The sequence below is a fragment of the Lagopus leucura genome, unplaced genomic scaffold (assembly GCF_019238085.1).
Source record: "Lagopus leucura isolate 7727_CA_CO unplaced genomic scaffold, USGS_WTPT01 Super-Scaffold_100016, whole genome shotgun sequence".
Taxonomy (NCBI): domain Eukaryota; kingdom Metazoa; phylum Chordata; class Aves; order Galliformes; family Phasianidae; genus Lagopus; species Lagopus leucura.
The window spans coordinates 903,803-920,674 of record NW_024962270.1 but is presented as its reverse complement, the minus strand read 5'-3'; the positions used below and the strand labels follow the sequence as shown (position 1 = coordinate 920,674).

The 16,872-nt window shown below is 48.0% G+C and overlaps 1 protein-coding gene across 1 annotated transcript; it reads left to right on the top strand.

Moving 5' to 3' along the window:
- The first annotated feature begins 282 nt into the window (after positions 1-282).
- Positions 283-16,082, top strand: IL13RA2 (interleukin 13 receptor subunit alpha 2). The gene is given in 14 exon segments (XM_042876486.1): positions 283-453; positions 455-529; positions 531-589; positions 591-660; positions 7,637-7,683; positions 7,685-7,800; positions 10,007-10,158; positions 11,529-11,682; positions 11,815-11,935; positions 12,964-13,148; positions 14,216-14,373; positions 14,962-15,106; positions 15,269-15,371; positions 15,778-16,082. Coding segments are annotated over 14 exon segments (1,479 nt in total). The 5' UTR covers positions 283-402; the 3' UTR covers positions 15,821-16,082.
- Positions 16,083-16,872: the final 790 nt, after the last annotated feature.

Here is a 16,872-nt window from a genome sequence, read left to right as displayed (position 1 = left end):
TTCACCCACCCATCCTGGGCTGCAGAGCCATAGTTCAAGACATGCAGAGCTGCAGCAGCCACGTGTGACAGGAGCTGGGAGGTCTCTGACCCCTGCGACCAGCAGGGTGGTCAAGGATTTTCCCAGCCAGGCTCCAGCCCTGTGCTTGTCACAGGTCCCATAGCGTGTTGCTCTGTGATGCTGTCCCTGTGCTGCTAGCAGCTGGCCTGCAGCCAAGCAGAACAACACCAGCGAATTAGCTGGAACCAGTGGGTTTCCACAAAACCCTTCCGTTTGCACAAAGCAGCATTCTCCCAGCAGAATCCATCCATCTCGTGGCAGGAAAATCCCCTCCGCTGCTGGTGTGGGGCTGTTCACTATATCCCACGTGTGCAACGTACTTGTTTTGCTGTCTGGGAGGGGATGTTGAGCCAGATTTCTTCAGTGGGCAGTGAGCAAGTGGTGTTTCTTCCTCTTCCTTTTTCTTCATGTGCATCCTATGCACAGAATGCTCTCAGGCAGGCTGCTTGGATGCGACTGCTTGAAACTCTCTCTCTAGAACCAGGAACATATGCGAGGCTTTTCCTTTCATTTTCCTGCTCCGGTTTTCTTTTTCTACAGCTGGTAAATACCTTCTCCTTACGCGTTACCTGGCCCAGAGGAAAATCCAGAGCTGCTGCGGTAAGCTGTGATCGGCACTAAATATCACTCAGCTGCCATTAAGCTAATGGGAGTGGGAGAGGGGTGTCTGCTTTTCTGTGCTGTTGTGCTCTGTTGAAACTCAACATGCCTTTGCAGATGTAGAACAGATTAATGTTTTGTGTTTGCCGGTACTCCTGTATGAATTGTTTGGAAAAGTTTCCACATACTTCTCACTCTTTTTAGTGGAAATGGTGTTTGTGTTCTTGAAATAACTTTGGCTGCTCAGAGAGCTGAAGGTGGTGCTGGCATTGTGGGTTGAAGATAGGCATAATTATACCTTTTGGTATTTACACCACTGCTGCTGGAAGCATCCCAACCCCTGTGAACTATTCCCAACTCCTTCCTGCGCTCATTCCCAACATAAGGATGCTCTCATTATATGGGAATCTTCAAATAGCTTTTTATACAATTAACAGTATCTAGGCTTGTCCTAATAGAAGGTGTGCTCACTAGGAGTGCTGTCAGCTGACGTTGCTGAGGTTTCTGTTCTTGGACAAGTAGTTTTTCTGGATTAATGCTTGCTCTTTTGGGTGCAGGGAGGTGAGTGCCAATTTATTGACATCTGCAGAGGGCAGATCCATCCAGCAATTTTTTGGTGCTTTCTTTATTATCATTATTATGTAAAGAACTGTTTTTGTATGTTTTGCACTGGGCCAAACTTCTGCCTATGTTGAAACACTCAGCAAAGCGTGTTCTGACACCTGTGTGTGAGGTGCAGGGGTTTGGGCTGCTGGTGGCAATGGCATCTCTGGTCACCATTTGGGATACGAAGAGACACAGATAGCAGATCAACACTCTGCTCCCTCCAAAAGCCCCAGAGCTGCAGGAAAACCACCTCTCCCAAAGGCAGATCTGTATCCCCAGGGATGCAGAGCTCGGGGATGAAAAGCCAAGCTGTGATACTGGTGGGACCTTGCAAGGTTAGGGCAGTAATAACAGTCCTGTGCATATAGCTCCCACTGCACAGTGGTGGTGCTGGGAGGCTGAGAGGGCTCTGCTTTTGTAACAACTTCTTTTAAAGTTTATATAATTCTCAAGCAACCCGAGAGCAAGACTGGAACTAATTAGTGCTGTCTTGGGAAGTCTGGTGCGTTGAGCTAGAAAGAACAAAATATGCAAAGACAATGCAAATCTGCTTCTGACGGTGAACACTGATGGGGAAATATTAAGCAGGAGGGGAGTGGGGATACAATGTGACACTGGGCAGCCATTGTACATACAATGGGCTGAGTGTGGGCTTAGCCATCCTTGGGCCAAATTGGTCCTGAGTATGGGGCAGGATGGGATGATTCCCCCAGTAATTAGCAATAGAATGCTCTTGGAAGTCTGGCTGCTGAGCATCGTGTGTGCTGCTCCCAACTGGTGGAGAGAGGCTTCTATGGAGAGTACTGGTTTGCCCTGGGAACCAGTTTGGCTGATCCCACCTCACGGGCAGCAAATTGTAGCCCCATGTTGAAAAGCAGCTGCTCCTCAACGCCAGGCTGGGGGGTCTTTTATTGTCTAGCTTAAATGAAGCAAGTAACTGGATAATATACTGTTTATACTGGATAAACAAGAATTCAAGCAGGGAAAGCTCATAACCCCTCCTGGCCTGTAAATGTCTCCCAGGGTGGCTGCAGAGAGCTGGCCCAGAGGCAAGAGGAGCCTTGCTGGGTGTCTGAGATTGTGTTTTCTGAATATTTATCACTGGAGGGTCCTGGCACTGGGCTAAGCCTTCTTCAAGGCAGCCATCACAGGGAGCATGCTGTGCTGGGGTCAGGAAGTGCAGCTCAGACTGGGTTCAGCTCCATCAGCACTGTGCACAGACTGCAGGCAGACTCCTTGCACCTGAAGGGACCTCCAGGTGAGCTGCAGTCACAGCTGTAAGGCTGGAAGGCTTTGGGCTTTCCTAAGGTACCTCTTGATGAGCCCTGCTTAGTTTCCTCCACACACCCATTGCCCAGCTGCAGCCTTGTCCCCTCATCTCCTGCTGAGAGATATGACAGAGCCTTCCAGTTCCAGAATGAATTTGTTATTTCTTTTGCATTTTGTTTCATCTCTCCTTTCTCCCTGGCTATCTTTGCCATCGGCCCGTTTCTACGTGTTGCTCTGCCAGCTCTCTATCTCAGTGCTTCTCCTCACTCCCCGGTGTGTCTGCAGGCAGGCAGAGCTCTGGCATGCTGGGCTGCACTCCCAGTCCCCTTCCATCCCGCAGCCACCTGTGCTCTTCTCTCTGCTCTGCAAAAATCACAGCCCCCAGCTGTACCAGACCCTGGGCTGTATAACACAGACACACTCAAACAGCTGCCACTCCTTCTTCGAGATGTCCAAAGCAGGGATAGTCCCAGTCAGAAGCCATCAGCAGACAGACAAGGAAAACAGGCCTGCACTCAGCACAAGGGTAAATATTGACAGTGGATGCTGCTGGAGAGCTCCTTTTCTTACTTCCCGCAGTCCTGTGGAAGCCACAAGAGTTTGTCTATCAGTGCAAAGGAGAGATCTTTTTTGCAACATCCATCCTGGTGCTCCTCTATCCCAGCACGTCTCCCCTGTGCCCCGCTCTGTGCAATTCCCATTGCTTTCCTGGAGGCGACAGGTCTGCTTTGCATCACTGATCCTCTTATTCTGGCACCCTGGAAAGAGCTCTACTAAAGCAAGTTGTGCAACTCGCCTCCCCGAAGCACGAGGCAATTAAGAGGCTTTTATAAGTCATCGATTTTCCTTCCCACTGGCAATTGCAGAACCATTGCTTTCAATCAGATGAGACGCGCTGTTCGATACCCAAACGTTCTGCTCATCGCTGGAGCCTTTTATTTTTTATTTCGTGCCATAGGAAGCGACTTATTAACGTGGATCTGTATTGAAAACTTGAAAGCTTTTATTCTGAGCGATCAGATCCCAGTGCTTGAACACAGGGAGGCAGAGGATCGTCTGACAAGCCCAATTTGGCACAACAGGGATGAGACTGCATCATATGTTTCAACCAGAAAGCACTTAAGCGCTTGGCCCATTTATCTGCCTTGTCTCCAGCAATGAGATCTTTGCTGACTGCCTTGCCGTTTGCAATGAGAGGTCTTCCTTTATTTCCTCAAACAAAAATGGGTTTGTACAGAACACACGTGCAGGGCTGCTGGTGAGCATCCTGGTGCCACAGCATCTGCTGTGATGCCATGTTTTGGCTTTGGGATGGAAGCCATGTCATCATTGCACTGATGTGGTGGTTGTTGGTGAGCAATGCTGTGCAGAGCCTAGGATATTTCGGGTTTTCAGCATCTCCCACTGCCCTGCTAGGGAAGGGGCACAGAGTCAGGGTGGCTGGCCCAAGCTGCCCAAAGGAGCACCCCATGTCGTATGGCCTCACTGAGAAACCATGAAGCCAGAAACTGCTGGGCATTGGGTGGTGGCTGGCAAGCAATTGCATTGAGCATCACTTCGTATATATATATATATACATATATATATATAACTTTATATATGCTCTTTCCCAGTGCATTGCTTCATTTGGATGGGAGCATGCTGAGCTCTCTGCCCATAGAGCTGCAGATAAATGCTGGGCCACCTCACACTGTGCAGGCAGCACCTTGGCTCTGCATTACTGCAAAGAGGACAAGTTTACCAGTGCCACAGTGCACAAAGGAAAAGAGAAACGTCCTGAAGTTGCAGAGGGGGCCAATTTGAGCAGCAGGTTTGTGCAGACGCCATTCAGCGCTGCTGCTCCTCCCTGCGTGCTCCAGCACTGCTGAGCTGGGGCCAAGCCAGCGGCTGTGTCGGAGCCTCTGCTATTGCTTTTTTCCAACCTAATTTTCTCAGGAACTGACCCAGTTCTGGCATTTTGGGAACTGGCATTCTCCCTGCTGGTGAATACTTCTCATCTGTTTCAAATGATCAGTCCGGTGTGACCTTTTCTGCTAAAATAGCTTACACAATGAAAACGCATCAGTGTTAAATTCTAACATTGCATAACTGAAAGCAAGACCGTGCATTTACCAGCAGGAAGGAGGCTTTTTTCCCCTCACTTTGTAGGAACTGAGAAGGAAACATCTAGAGTTGTGTGACTGCAATGAGAGGGAAACCTCCCCAAAGCTCCCATCTCCTCCCTACAATATCAAAGGGGTTGTACCACCCACTGCTGCTTTTCGTTGCGTCAGAAAGAAGAAAAGGTGTCGTTCAGCAGTGGGGCGTTGGCCAACCGTGAGCAAGAACTCATAGTCTTTGGGGCCATTTCCCAGTTTAGGACCAGGCATCTTGCTGTGTGTGCTCACTGCAGAATGGGGAGGATCCTATCTTTGCTGCTTTGGAACATACACAGCTGGGCAGCAATTCCAACAGTGATACCATCAGCCCTGCACAAGTGTTTTGAGGGTTGTTTTCCTACCAAGAATTGCTCCTCCTGTTCCTGGTGCTGTTGCTCCTTTTCCTTAGGATGATTTCATCATTTCTCAATATTTCTAAATTTGCTGCAGGAAGATGTGTGCTCTGGCCCAGGGCTTGTCAGGGCAGCTCTGCATTTGAAACATCATTTCTTGTCCCACCTGGAAGGGAGCTGAACCACCCACTTATTACTTGCCGTGACCTGGGTTGATCCCTCAGCACAGCAGCAGGAATCATAAGACTTTTGGTTTTTTTTCCTCCTAGAGGACAGCAACGTGTATTTGGCAGCAGAGCTTTTACAAGGGGGCAAATCAAGGGTGGTGGTGGTACCTGTTCCTTGTAAAGATGTGCAGGGCTGCACCTTTGGTGAGGTGCAAGAGGGGCTGAGATGTGGGAGTGGTGCTGCACTGGCACAGCTGCCCAGAGGGTGGTGGGGTCACCATCCTTGGAGGTTCTCCAGAACCATGGGATGTGGCACTGAGGGATGTGGTCATGACCATGGTGGGGTGGGCTGGGGTTGAACTTGGGGGATCTCAGCAGTCTTTTCCAACCTGAATGATTCAGGGCTGCCCTTGCAGGATGGCAGTTGGACCACATGTGCTCTGCCTGGGGATGATGCTTGTAGGTGCTGGGGACAGGCTGTACTGTACAAAAAACACTGTGCAGTTTGTTTTTTGTTTTAATGAGTCACTAAGATATTTGAAACGTACTTCTGACCTACCGAGTTCAGTTAGCACCTACACTTCATAAATCATAGCAGTGTCCTGCCAGCTGCTGGCTTAATAAGGCCCCTGACTGCGTGGGAAATGCTATGACACTGCAAAGTGATATCTGATCCCTGAAGTGAACAGACTGAGCTCTTTAAAAACCTCCACTGCTGCAAGAAATGCAAAGTTCTGAGCAGAGCAGCCTCGGGGCTGCAAGGAGCTCAGCGTTCAGAGGCAGAGGTCCAGGTAAGAGCACCTCCCTTGTATGAAATCTTTCTGTGCAACCCATCTGTTTTTCTTTGCCTTGTGAAAAAGTGTGGATGCGTTTGAATTAAGCACCATTGGAAACCGAAAAGAAAATCTTCCTCCACTTGGACTCATGCTCAGTGCTTTGGATGCTGCAATCCATCAGAAATGAGCTATGTCTGCTGTCTTCCCAGCTCTGAAGCCAGCTCTCATTACCGTAGCACCTTTGTGCTGAACTTTGAGACCTTTCAGAGGCAGAGGCTGACGCCTACATCCCATGGTAGGGTTGGTAAGGGTACAAGCTCACCTATTTGGTATCCTACAAGCTAATTCCAGTCATTTGTTCTGGCAGGAGCTCGTTCTCTCTTGTTTCAGAGTAAAACAGAAACATAACCAGCACTGTTTACAGGCGTGTGTAGCACTTTGGGAGGGTTTGGTGTTTGTTTGAGTTGAAAATTAGCTGATGAAACTGTTGTGTATTTTTGACTGCTGCCATGTGTTCCCAGTTAAGATTTCTGCTTAATTCAAGCTCCCTCCCTCTTCTCCTCCAGTGCGCCCTGATCCTCTTCTCTGTGTTCTGTGGGATGGAGTCGGGGTTGGCTGGGATTTCCCAAGCTCAGACCCCAGTTATGGGCAGTGGCTGGGGGTGAGGAGTGGGCATGGCCAAGGGCTGCCCCAGGGCTGCCATCAAAAAGGGGGACGTGGGCTGCAGCCTAAACAGCTGTTGGCTGTGCTGCGTGCTCTGTGCTTTGCTCGTGTGCATCTCTACTTCTAGCTGATCCGTTCCTACGCTTGTACCTGTATGTAAAAGTTAAAGAGATACATGTAAGTCTCCCCAGTAGTAATGCCTTCTATTTATTTCCATGAAAACAGCAACAGACACAAAGAGCACAATAACACTGTTTGGTAGAGCACGTTGTCAGTGACAAACCACTCCTTATTAACTTAATACCTTAATAACCTAAATAGCCACTGCTATTAGTTAGGTGTTTTTGTCAGTGATGAAGAAGAGCTGTATGCTGCACTTATAAGCACCTGCACAAGCAGAGGTCATAGTCCCATAGTCACTGTGCCACTGCTGGAACGTAACATGCACCTCTCACTGTGCCACATCCACCAGTTGGTTGGGTGCCATAAACATTCATCAGGTGATGAGGAATATCAATGGGTGCTGGTTTTCTCCACGTGCGGAGGTTCATCCTTTGCTGCAATCCCACCAACATCCGCCTCTGACATTGTGGGCTGATGTCACAAAATAGGAGGCATTACTTTCAGAGCAGCCCGGTTCAGAGGGGCTGAGTGATGTCTGTGTGTTGGAGAAGGGTGTTCTGGTTTGGCGGTTTCTAATGGGAATGTCTCTACACGGAGGTGCTGTTGAGAGCTGTGTGCTGTCCCCCAGCTCCTTCCCCAGAGCCGTGCCGTGCACAGCCTGCCGACTGCTGATTGACTTTCATTTGCAGAATGCTCTTAGCAAGCCAGAAACTATTTCAAACAAAGCCAAAATCTCAACCATGTGTTGTCATCCCCAGAATTACACTCATCAGGGAAGAGGAAAAAAAAAAAACAATAATAATAATTCAGAAAAACCCCTCTGGGAAATGATGAATCAGTAAACAAGTAAAAGGCGATTGTCATCTGTGTGCATCCTGCAGAGGGAATTCCACGGCCCCACTGCAGTGATAGAAGCCTTTCACCACCACGATGCTGCACCAAAGGGCTCCTCCAGTGCTGGCAATGGCTTTGCAGCCCATCTCCCTCCTCTCCCTGGTGTTGGTGTGGGGCTGCGTGGCCTCTTCCTCCCCCTGGCATACAGCAGGTAAGCCCACTGGCAGCCACCTGGGCTTGGGATGGTGCTGGGCTCTGTGTGGTTTCGTTATGGCAAGGGGTGGGTTTGTGAATGGGCAGTTAACACATGGTGTGTTCAGTGGGGTGTTTTTGCAAGTGGCTTCAAAGGGAACAGAAAGAACTGTCAGCAAAGTGTTAATGTAAGGCTGGCATTTACAAACACGTAATGGGTACATAATGATCCCAGGTGTGTGTGCGGGGGGAGGGGGTAAAACACAGGGTTTATTCATAATGTAGGAAGTGCTACTCGGTGAGCTGTTGGCCTCGGCAATGGTATCTGAAGCACTAATGCGGGCACTGCCCTTCAAACAGGCTCCCTGCACGATGCTGGGATGCAGCCATCCCGTGTGCTGGTGGCTGCTGCAGTGCACTGCTTTGTTGCCACAGAGGTGATGCTGCAGTGAGAGCCAACAGCACCCAGCTGAGAGATGGGGTAACTGTGCAGTGAGATGGTTGTGTGATGGGGTGGCTGTGCGATGGAATGGCTGCAGAATGGGATGGTTGTGCAGTGGGGTGGTGGTGCACTGGGTTACCTGTAGGACAGGGGTGGCTACAGGGCAGAATGGCTGTGGGATGAGATGGCTGCATGATGGGATGGCTGTGCAATGAGATGGCTGTTTGATGGGGTGGCTGCAGGATGGAGTGGCTGCAGAGTTGTCCAGCACATCAGGATGTGATTCAGCAAATTCAGTGCAAATTGTGTCCAGAAGAAAGGAGTTCTGCAGGAAACACTGAGGAGCGGCTTTCATTTCAAAGCTGGATGACACAGTCCTATGTCCTGCATGGAGAATGAGTGAGTGAGACTTGTGCCTTCTGGAATAGAGTCATACTGAATCATTAAGGTTGGAAAAGATTGCTAAGATCATCTAGACAAGATCATCTAAGAATGTAATAATGAGAAACTCCACAAGAGGCAGCGCTGATGTTTAAAAAGGAGTTGAGTTTGGAACGCAACATCCAGAAAGCATCATCCCAAAACAAAGCTTTTTCATTCTGTCTGAACTTTAATTATTGTCAAAATTTCTTTTGGAAAAATTACTTGCTATTGTTTCAAAAAGGTGTGGCTGGGCAGAAAAAGATCAGGGATGGAACCAAATTTCAGAATGTTATTGTTTCTGGAGAGACAGAAATTCCACTTCGAACAAATCCAGGGCTCTCTTGGAAGTTATGTCTGGATTCCCAAACAAAGGCAAGTTGCTCTGTTTGCACAGCAGTGAGAACAACCTCTGTCCATGCAGGAGAAGGCTCCCAGCCCTGCCCACTACAAGGGCCATGTCCCACTGGTCCTGGAGCTGCCACAGTCCCACTGCCGCCCTCTGAACCCTCTGTGCTGGGCTCAGAGCTGCTGGGAGGCAAAACATTGTACTTGTTATATAAAAATGCATCAAAGCTCATTGTTTTCCTCCAAATCATTAGAATCTATTGTTCCTTACCCCAGCACCTCCCTACGTGTGTTAAGATGGTATCTGACATTGACACCTAACAACAGCTGGTCTCCCAGACCGAAGCTTCACATGCTGGGAAGTGTGGGAGCTGGAGACTGCAGTGGTCATCACTGGGAGGGCTTCGTCAGAAGTAATCAATGATGTTCTCTGCCAACTTTCTAAAGAGGGCACATATGGTGGCAATGCTGGACTGACCCGGCCAAAGGTGGACTCCAAAGCACCGTGAAGAAAACACATCATGCCATGAACATAGAGGCACCCAAATGGGTAATACCACCTCCAGACAGCGTATGCAGAGAGAAAACCACATATGTTGACTTTGAACTGATAAAACAGAATGAGCTCGATGGCTTTCATTGTGTGAACGACCTTCTTCAGGCAGAGCTTAGAGGCAGCATGTCTTAGTAACCCCAAGCAGATGGAAGACTTGAAAGGTCATGGTGGTACTATGGTATTATTTAGAACACTTCTAAAGGGATTGACAAAGATACTGTGGCATTCTTATGCCTCTTTGATGCCCTTTGAGTGGGCAGGAAGAGAGATTGTGTGTGTATGGTTGAGGGCAGGTGGTGACACACACAGGACTGGATCTGAACCAGCTGTGTTCCCCTTCACACCCACAGCATGTTTAATTTCATCACGTTTGTTGTTTTTTTTGTTTGTTTGTTTTTGAGGTTGTTGCTATTTTGAATCAACACCCCTTTTACTCCCTGCTTTGTTCCCCAATGCAGTTGCTCCCCCCCCTAGACCTTCACATCACCGATCCTGGGCTCTTAGGTTCTCTCGATATAGAGTGGAAACCTCCACCCAACGTACAGACCTCCAATGAATGCACAGTGAAATACAAGTGTGAATACCGTAACACCGGCGACAGAGAATGGAAGGTGAGAGAACGCACAGCTTTATCCTCCTAGATCCCTGTTGCTCCTTTATTTCTTGCACATGTTTATACCTGCATTTAAAGCACCAGCAGGACTGGTAAAGCAGCACATCTAAGTGCCATTCCACAGGATCACTTCTTGGAAGTGTTTCCCAAAGAGGAGCGTGCTCTGCAATTCCTCAGCAGCAGTCAGAGTTGGAAAAGGGCTGTTTCTGTCAGAAGTGTGCTGCTTGCTGCCGAAAATAATCCACCAATATCCAGTGTCATCCCTTGTCATAAAAGGCGCTGCGTGTTTTAGAAGGTCTTTGTTTATATGGTCTTGAACTCAGGCAGTGCCACATCCTTAGGGATATGTAGCATGGTAAATAAATACAAGATTAAGTCCTATTAATTTTCCTAATGGTTAAACATTCGCTATATTCAGAAGAGTGTTATTAATCTGTGTTTCCTTCTGTGTTGTAGATAAGGTTGATTCCAGCTCAGCTCTGTGATAAGATAGTCAGCCTTAGCTTGCAGATGTATAGATGTAGGGTTGCCAGAATGCTGTGGGAGCTTTTAGGAGAGGAAAGCTGCCAGAGGGGTTGGAGGGAAGAGGAGAAACCCTCTGTGTGGTTGGTGCAAGGTACTGGGGAGCACTGAGAGATATGAAAAGGATATGTGCAGATTCCTGCCTTGTGTTTGTAACTGCTCTTTAATAAGGGGAAAAAAAAACGAAACAAAACAAAAAACCAAACACGTCAGAATTCCCCAGGTCATAATCAAAGTGTCTGCAAGGCAGAGCCAAAAAGGAGGAAACTGCACGGCTTGTACCTTGCAAAAATGCTGGATAAGGTCACAGAGAAACATTGACTTTGAAAAACAACCCATGGGGCCATCGAGGAATAACCCATCATCAGCAATGTCTGGCAGAAGGACGTGGCTGAGCAGGGCTCTTACACTCTGGGACTGCTGACCATAGCCTGACTGTGGGCTGCAGTTCCTCTTGCAGCAAACATGTTGACTCTGCAGCCCATCATTTCTGTCCTGGCTGGGTCTGTGCAACCCTTTCTCCCTCTTCATTTGCTGCAACTTCCCCCAGCTTACTTTTGTCCTATATAAAAGAAGGGAGATGGAGCCTTCTCCCAGCCCTCATCCTCAGTCTGGGCTTCCTTTTTCTGGGGTGGAAGGGAGGATTCACAGCCAGTGAGGATGGGCAGCCCAAGCAGAAGCACTGGGCTATACAAGTGCTGGAATAGCATTGGGCAGGAGAAGCAGGATAGAAATGAAAAGGAAGATGAAAGCACCCAGGTGAGCCTACCAGCAGCCATGGTGCAATGGTGGCTAACTCTTCAGCTCAGCAACAAGAGGTGCTTATCAAATCTGTCTTTCAACCAGGTTATTTTTACTAAGAAACTAAAACTCAGAGTTGGATTTGACCTCAGCAGGACTGCTGAAGTGAAGGTCCAGACCCTGCTCAAAGGATGGTGTACCAACGACGTGGAAGTTCAGAGTGAATGGGTTTATGCCACCTTTCGGGTCCCACTGCAAGGTTAGGAGCAGCCTTCCTACTTTTTGACCCCACTTTTTTTTGTCTTGACTGAGGCACACTACTGTTCAAAGCTGTACAATGATATTTCTGGCTGACACTTGGCTACATAGTCATTATCTTCTCATTTGGCAGGGAAACTGGAATCTAAGGTTGAGAATTTTCATTGTGTCTATCATGACTGGGAATACCTCAAGTGCACGTGGCAACCGGGTCTCCTTGCTCCTCGTGGTGTAAATTATGGACTATACTATTGGTATGTATCAGCAAAATAGGATAGTATCTAGCCAGCAATTGAGCGAACCACTCTTGGAATCGCTCAGCCTACTTACATGCCATGGAAAGTGCCATGGGGGTAGTAATAATGCACTTTTCTCAGTTAATTCTATTGTTTTTTTAACATTTTTTTTTTTTTTTCTGCAAGAAAAACAAAGCCAGAATTATGCGTTTTGGCCAATATAACCTGTGCTTCATTTCCTGTGATGTTGTGGTGAGAGTGATGGGCCATTGGGTTTTGTGACTTCAGGCTGTTTGTGGAGAAAAGCTTAGCTGCAGCTATTTAAAAATAGTTTCTGTGTGGCTCTTGGAAATATTCTTCAAAGCAAAAACACCAAATTTACTTGGAGAAAACCATGGAAAATTTCATTATTTGTTGCTGAAAACAAACCAACCCCAATTCCACAAAAAAAGACACCAACAAACCTGCTGTTATTTAACTGCCTGTAACCAAAGCAGCATTTGGATCTTAGTCCTGTTTTATAAGAAGGATGGGTGGAAACACAGCCTTGTCCTTTGATCCCTGGGAGTTAACTTTCACAGTGCTACCATATGATTTCTTTCCCCACGTAATAACGTGCTTTGCAGAGAGACTTTCATTAGGAGCAGAGTACAGTGGCCAGACCCAGCTCTGCCTCAATGGCAACAACCCAACAAGAGTCACTTAAGGCAATGGGAAGCCCCACGTGGCATTACCAGCATGGGGACTGTAACCTCCAGAGCCAGGAGGTGGTTTGGGTTGCTTTTACACAATCACTACTGATCCCTCGGGTTTCCATTACAATCAGCTGTTTTTTCCCCTCCTCCTCACACTTTTCCACATAGCAGGAAAGATGCACAACGCTGTGCTTTGATGGGTAGGGCAGGTAGGACAAAAGGGATGCTCATGGTTTAAGTCCATTTGCTCCTATCTGATTGTTCTTTAAAAAAAAAAAAGATTAGAAAAAGGCTTTACCCCAAACTAATTTCTATTGCTTTGATTGCCTTTTTTTAATGTTTTCCTGTTAGGTATGAGGGTCTGGAGCACACAGTGCAGTGTGACAACTATATCCAGGATCATGGTATAAACGTGGGCTGCATGCTGCAGAACCTGAGCCAGGCAGAATACAAAGACCTGAGCATCTGTGTCAATGGGTCTGTGGCAGCCACCTCACTGAGGCCTCTGTATGCCACCCTGCGCCTTCACAACCTGGGTAAGGTTGGTGGGAGGGCAGCAGGGCTTGGGGGACCTGCATGGCCACTGAAGGCCCATGGCTTGCATGAGGGGCTCAAACTAATGTGTGCTCTTGCAAATGGAGAAGGGGACGTGCATTGCTGGACTTGATTCTCTGGCAGTGTTTTCAGGAGGTGATGCTGCTCAGTGCTCAGGTCACTAGGTGCTGCTGGCATTGGATGACTTCACATCAGTGGGCTGCTGGGCAGAGAGCAGAGCAGCTATGGGTTTTTTGGACCCAGCAGCACAATTGCAGATGTGGCTTGATTTCCTCCCGCTGGAACTGAAGCCACTGCTCTGCTCCTGCAAGCACAGGAGAGCTCTGCAGGCATTGCTGCTGAAAGCAAGCCAGAGGCAGGGGAGAGTCAGGTGAAAGGTGCAGTGTGGTCTGCCAGAGCCATGGGAACAAAAAGCAAAGGTGGGTTTCAAGCCCCCTACACCCTACTACAAATGGGGAAACAAAGCAAAGTGCAGCTAAAGACACAGTCTGATGCACATGCTAGCTCTTTGCCATGGGCACTTCCTGTGCTGATGCATTCCATTGAATCATTTGGACCCTTAATGGCCATCTGGTCCAACTCCTGCACTGAACAGGAACAGCCACAGCTCCATTAGGTGCTTGGAGCAACATTTACCCACATGTAACTGCCAGGGGATAAATGGGTTACCCTCCTGGGTTAATTAGCAGGATTTCTGGATTCAATTAGGGATGTCGTGTTGTCCTATGTGGCTTTGGGCACATGGCATAAAGAATGCAGTGTCAGGACAACACAATAGCAATGATGCATTGCAGGGGTCCAGGCTGCCCTGTGAGAACAGCATGCCAAACACATCATTTGGCCATCAGCCCTGTCTGCACATCCAGATAAAAACAAGCAACCCAGCCTCCAAGTGGAGCTTTTGCTCCTGCAGCATCATGGCAGTCGAAAACCCCATCAAACTCCGTCAGTAGGAGCATGGGACAAAGCCTGGTGGTGATAACCCAAAGCCATTCTCACCAGGAACTGGTCGGTGGCACCTCCTGACTTCTTCTCTTTCCTCCCCCAGCCAAGCCCTCACCCCCCCAGCAGCTGGTGGTCTCCATGTCTGCAGCTGAGGAGCTCCGCGTGGCGTGGAGCCCACCTGGTGGCCAAACACCCCCCCAGTGCCTGGAGTACGAGGTGCAGCTGGCAGAGGAGCAGAGAGAGGCCAAGGCTGCCTGGGCGGTAGGGAGCACACAGGGCTGCAAGCAGCCTGCTGTGGGATGGCGAGGTGGGGGCCTGTCTGTGTGTATATATGGCCTCTACGCAGTTTGGTTTGGTTTGGTTTGGTTTGGTTTGGTTTGGTTTGTTTCCTTGAATCTGGTAGTACAACATGATCCAGTGAAAGGGTGAAGGCTCAGTGCTCCAGAGAAGCAACCTGGCACACGCCATATGTTGATGCATAGGGCTTTTTCCTTCTGTGTTATTCAGTGATGGTTTTAACAGCAAGAATCATTCAGTTGTAGGGAATGGTTGGAGGAAACGTTCTTTAAGTGTCGCTTTCTACACATGAATCTCCATAGCTACCTTCACAAATGATCAGACACAAACAGTGACCATACACAGAGGGGCCCCATGAGTGTCTGTGTTTTCAGGAGGCTCAGCTCCATAATAATTACCAGTACTGGATGGTCCAAAGCTATTAAGAAACCATTCCAAACTGCCAAAACGTAATCCAAGGATTTGCAAAGCTTGTTCAGCAGCATCAGGCCATGCCAGAGAGTTACCTCTGGCTGCTCAGAACTCCTCACTGCTCTCCGTTTTCTTTTTCAGTCCATATCCACCCAAGTGGAAACTGCTTTCACCATCTCCAGAGCAAATCAGAGCCGTGTTTCTTGTGTCCGTGTCAGAGGGAGAACAAACAGTTTCTGTGCTGATGAGGGCTTCTGGAGTGAATGGACACAGGAGTGCTTCTCTGGTAGGGAACCAACAGCCATCAGTTTTTGTCTGTAGTGAAAAAATTAATACACTTAGGGTAAGAAGTAAGAAGATTGAATGCATGGGGCCCAAGGTTTTAAAAAGCAATGCAACCTGTTCTGCAAGACAGGAACTTCTTATTTGTTATTATTTCTCTTGGCAGTAAGCAGAAAAGAAGTCAAGCAGCTATTTATCCTCATTCCAGTCATCCTGGGGTTGTCAAGTAGCCTCTTAATATTTACGTTGATTGGCCAATGCAAGAAAAGGTAAGTGCTAGAGCAGCCTGTCCATGCAATGTGCTCTTAGGTCTCAGCCTGTGGGTATAAATAAAACAATATACAAGATACTAAGAGACAAGCATGTATCAACAAGATGAGCTATAATCAGACACTAAACAAGACATTTTATGTTGAGGAAACAGCTTTACAAGTGTGACCATTTCTGCCTCCCAACATGCCATAAATAGCCAGACTGCTATTAAATGCAGCAGTTACTCACATGTAAAGCAGCAGAAATAATGCCATTATTTTGCCCCAAAGTGTAGATGCTAGTGATAAACCTGTGGCAAACAAATGCTTCCTGCATTGGCACTGTGATGAGGCAATGTGTGATGGGGATGCCATCTTCTTCGTCTTCCTTGGTACTGGCAGTGACCTTCTGTTCCCATTGCAGATCCCCAGCAGGAAAACCATTGCACACATTGGTGGGATGCTAAGTGCACCCATGGCTGCTGTGTTTGATGGGCTGCTCTCACATCATCCCAAGGACAGCCAAGAAGCCCGGAGCTTTCTAGGCCAGCGTGGGTCTCCCCTGTGCTGTGTGAGGCTGGCAGTCACAATGCAATCCTCAACAGGCCCAGGAAAACACGGGAGGAGCTGTAAACTGACTGGAGCAAACTGTTTCTAATAACAAGGCAAAGGAGAAAAAGGAGGCGTGGAAATTGTGATGAATAAAGATAAATAGGATCCGCAGAGCAACATGTTATTTGTTTAGTAATTTATTTTAAGGATTCCATGAAGCTGTATAGCAGGGCATACGCTGAAGCTTGGTACACAAATGCTGGGTACCAGGGCCTGCATGCATCTCCTCACCACTCCTTTCCTCCCTTCACTGCTGTGCCTGAGCTAATTGCAATCGTTTCATTAACTGTTACGCCTCAGCTGCTGCAAAGCTGAAGTGGTGAGAGAGCGTGGGAGAAACTTTTGCTACAGTACTCCCAACCACTGGAAGGGATGTGGTTACGAGGAGAAGTAGAAGGTTATTTTTGCATAGGCAGCAAGGGAACTCCTCCAAGAAGTGGGCACAGCTCCTGCCATTCAGTGGAGCACCCTGGAGGGCTCTCAGCACTGTGCACCCAGCTGGTAAAGTTGCTGATTGACATTTAAGGATGCCCCCCATGAGAATGATTAAAAAGTAAATCCAAGACGTGCACTACAGCTGGGTAGAACCCCAACCAAGATGCTGCTCTCCAAGCCTGCTTTTATTTTTATTTATTTTTATTTCCTTTTATCGGAAAAGGGAACGAGCTCAAACCCCTATGTTTAGTTATGTTTCATTTCATCTGAACAACCCAGAAACCCCAACCTCTTGCAGGAGTGTTTATTCAAGATGGGAATTTCTTGTGAACAGAGGAAGCTCAGAGGGAAAATCAAGTTTGCATCAATCAGCCCTATAAAGAGATGGGTGAATCCAACCAGCCACAACACAGTGAGTGCTGCCTTACACATCCAAGTGCAAAATTACTCAATCCCTATCAGCTGCTTCCAA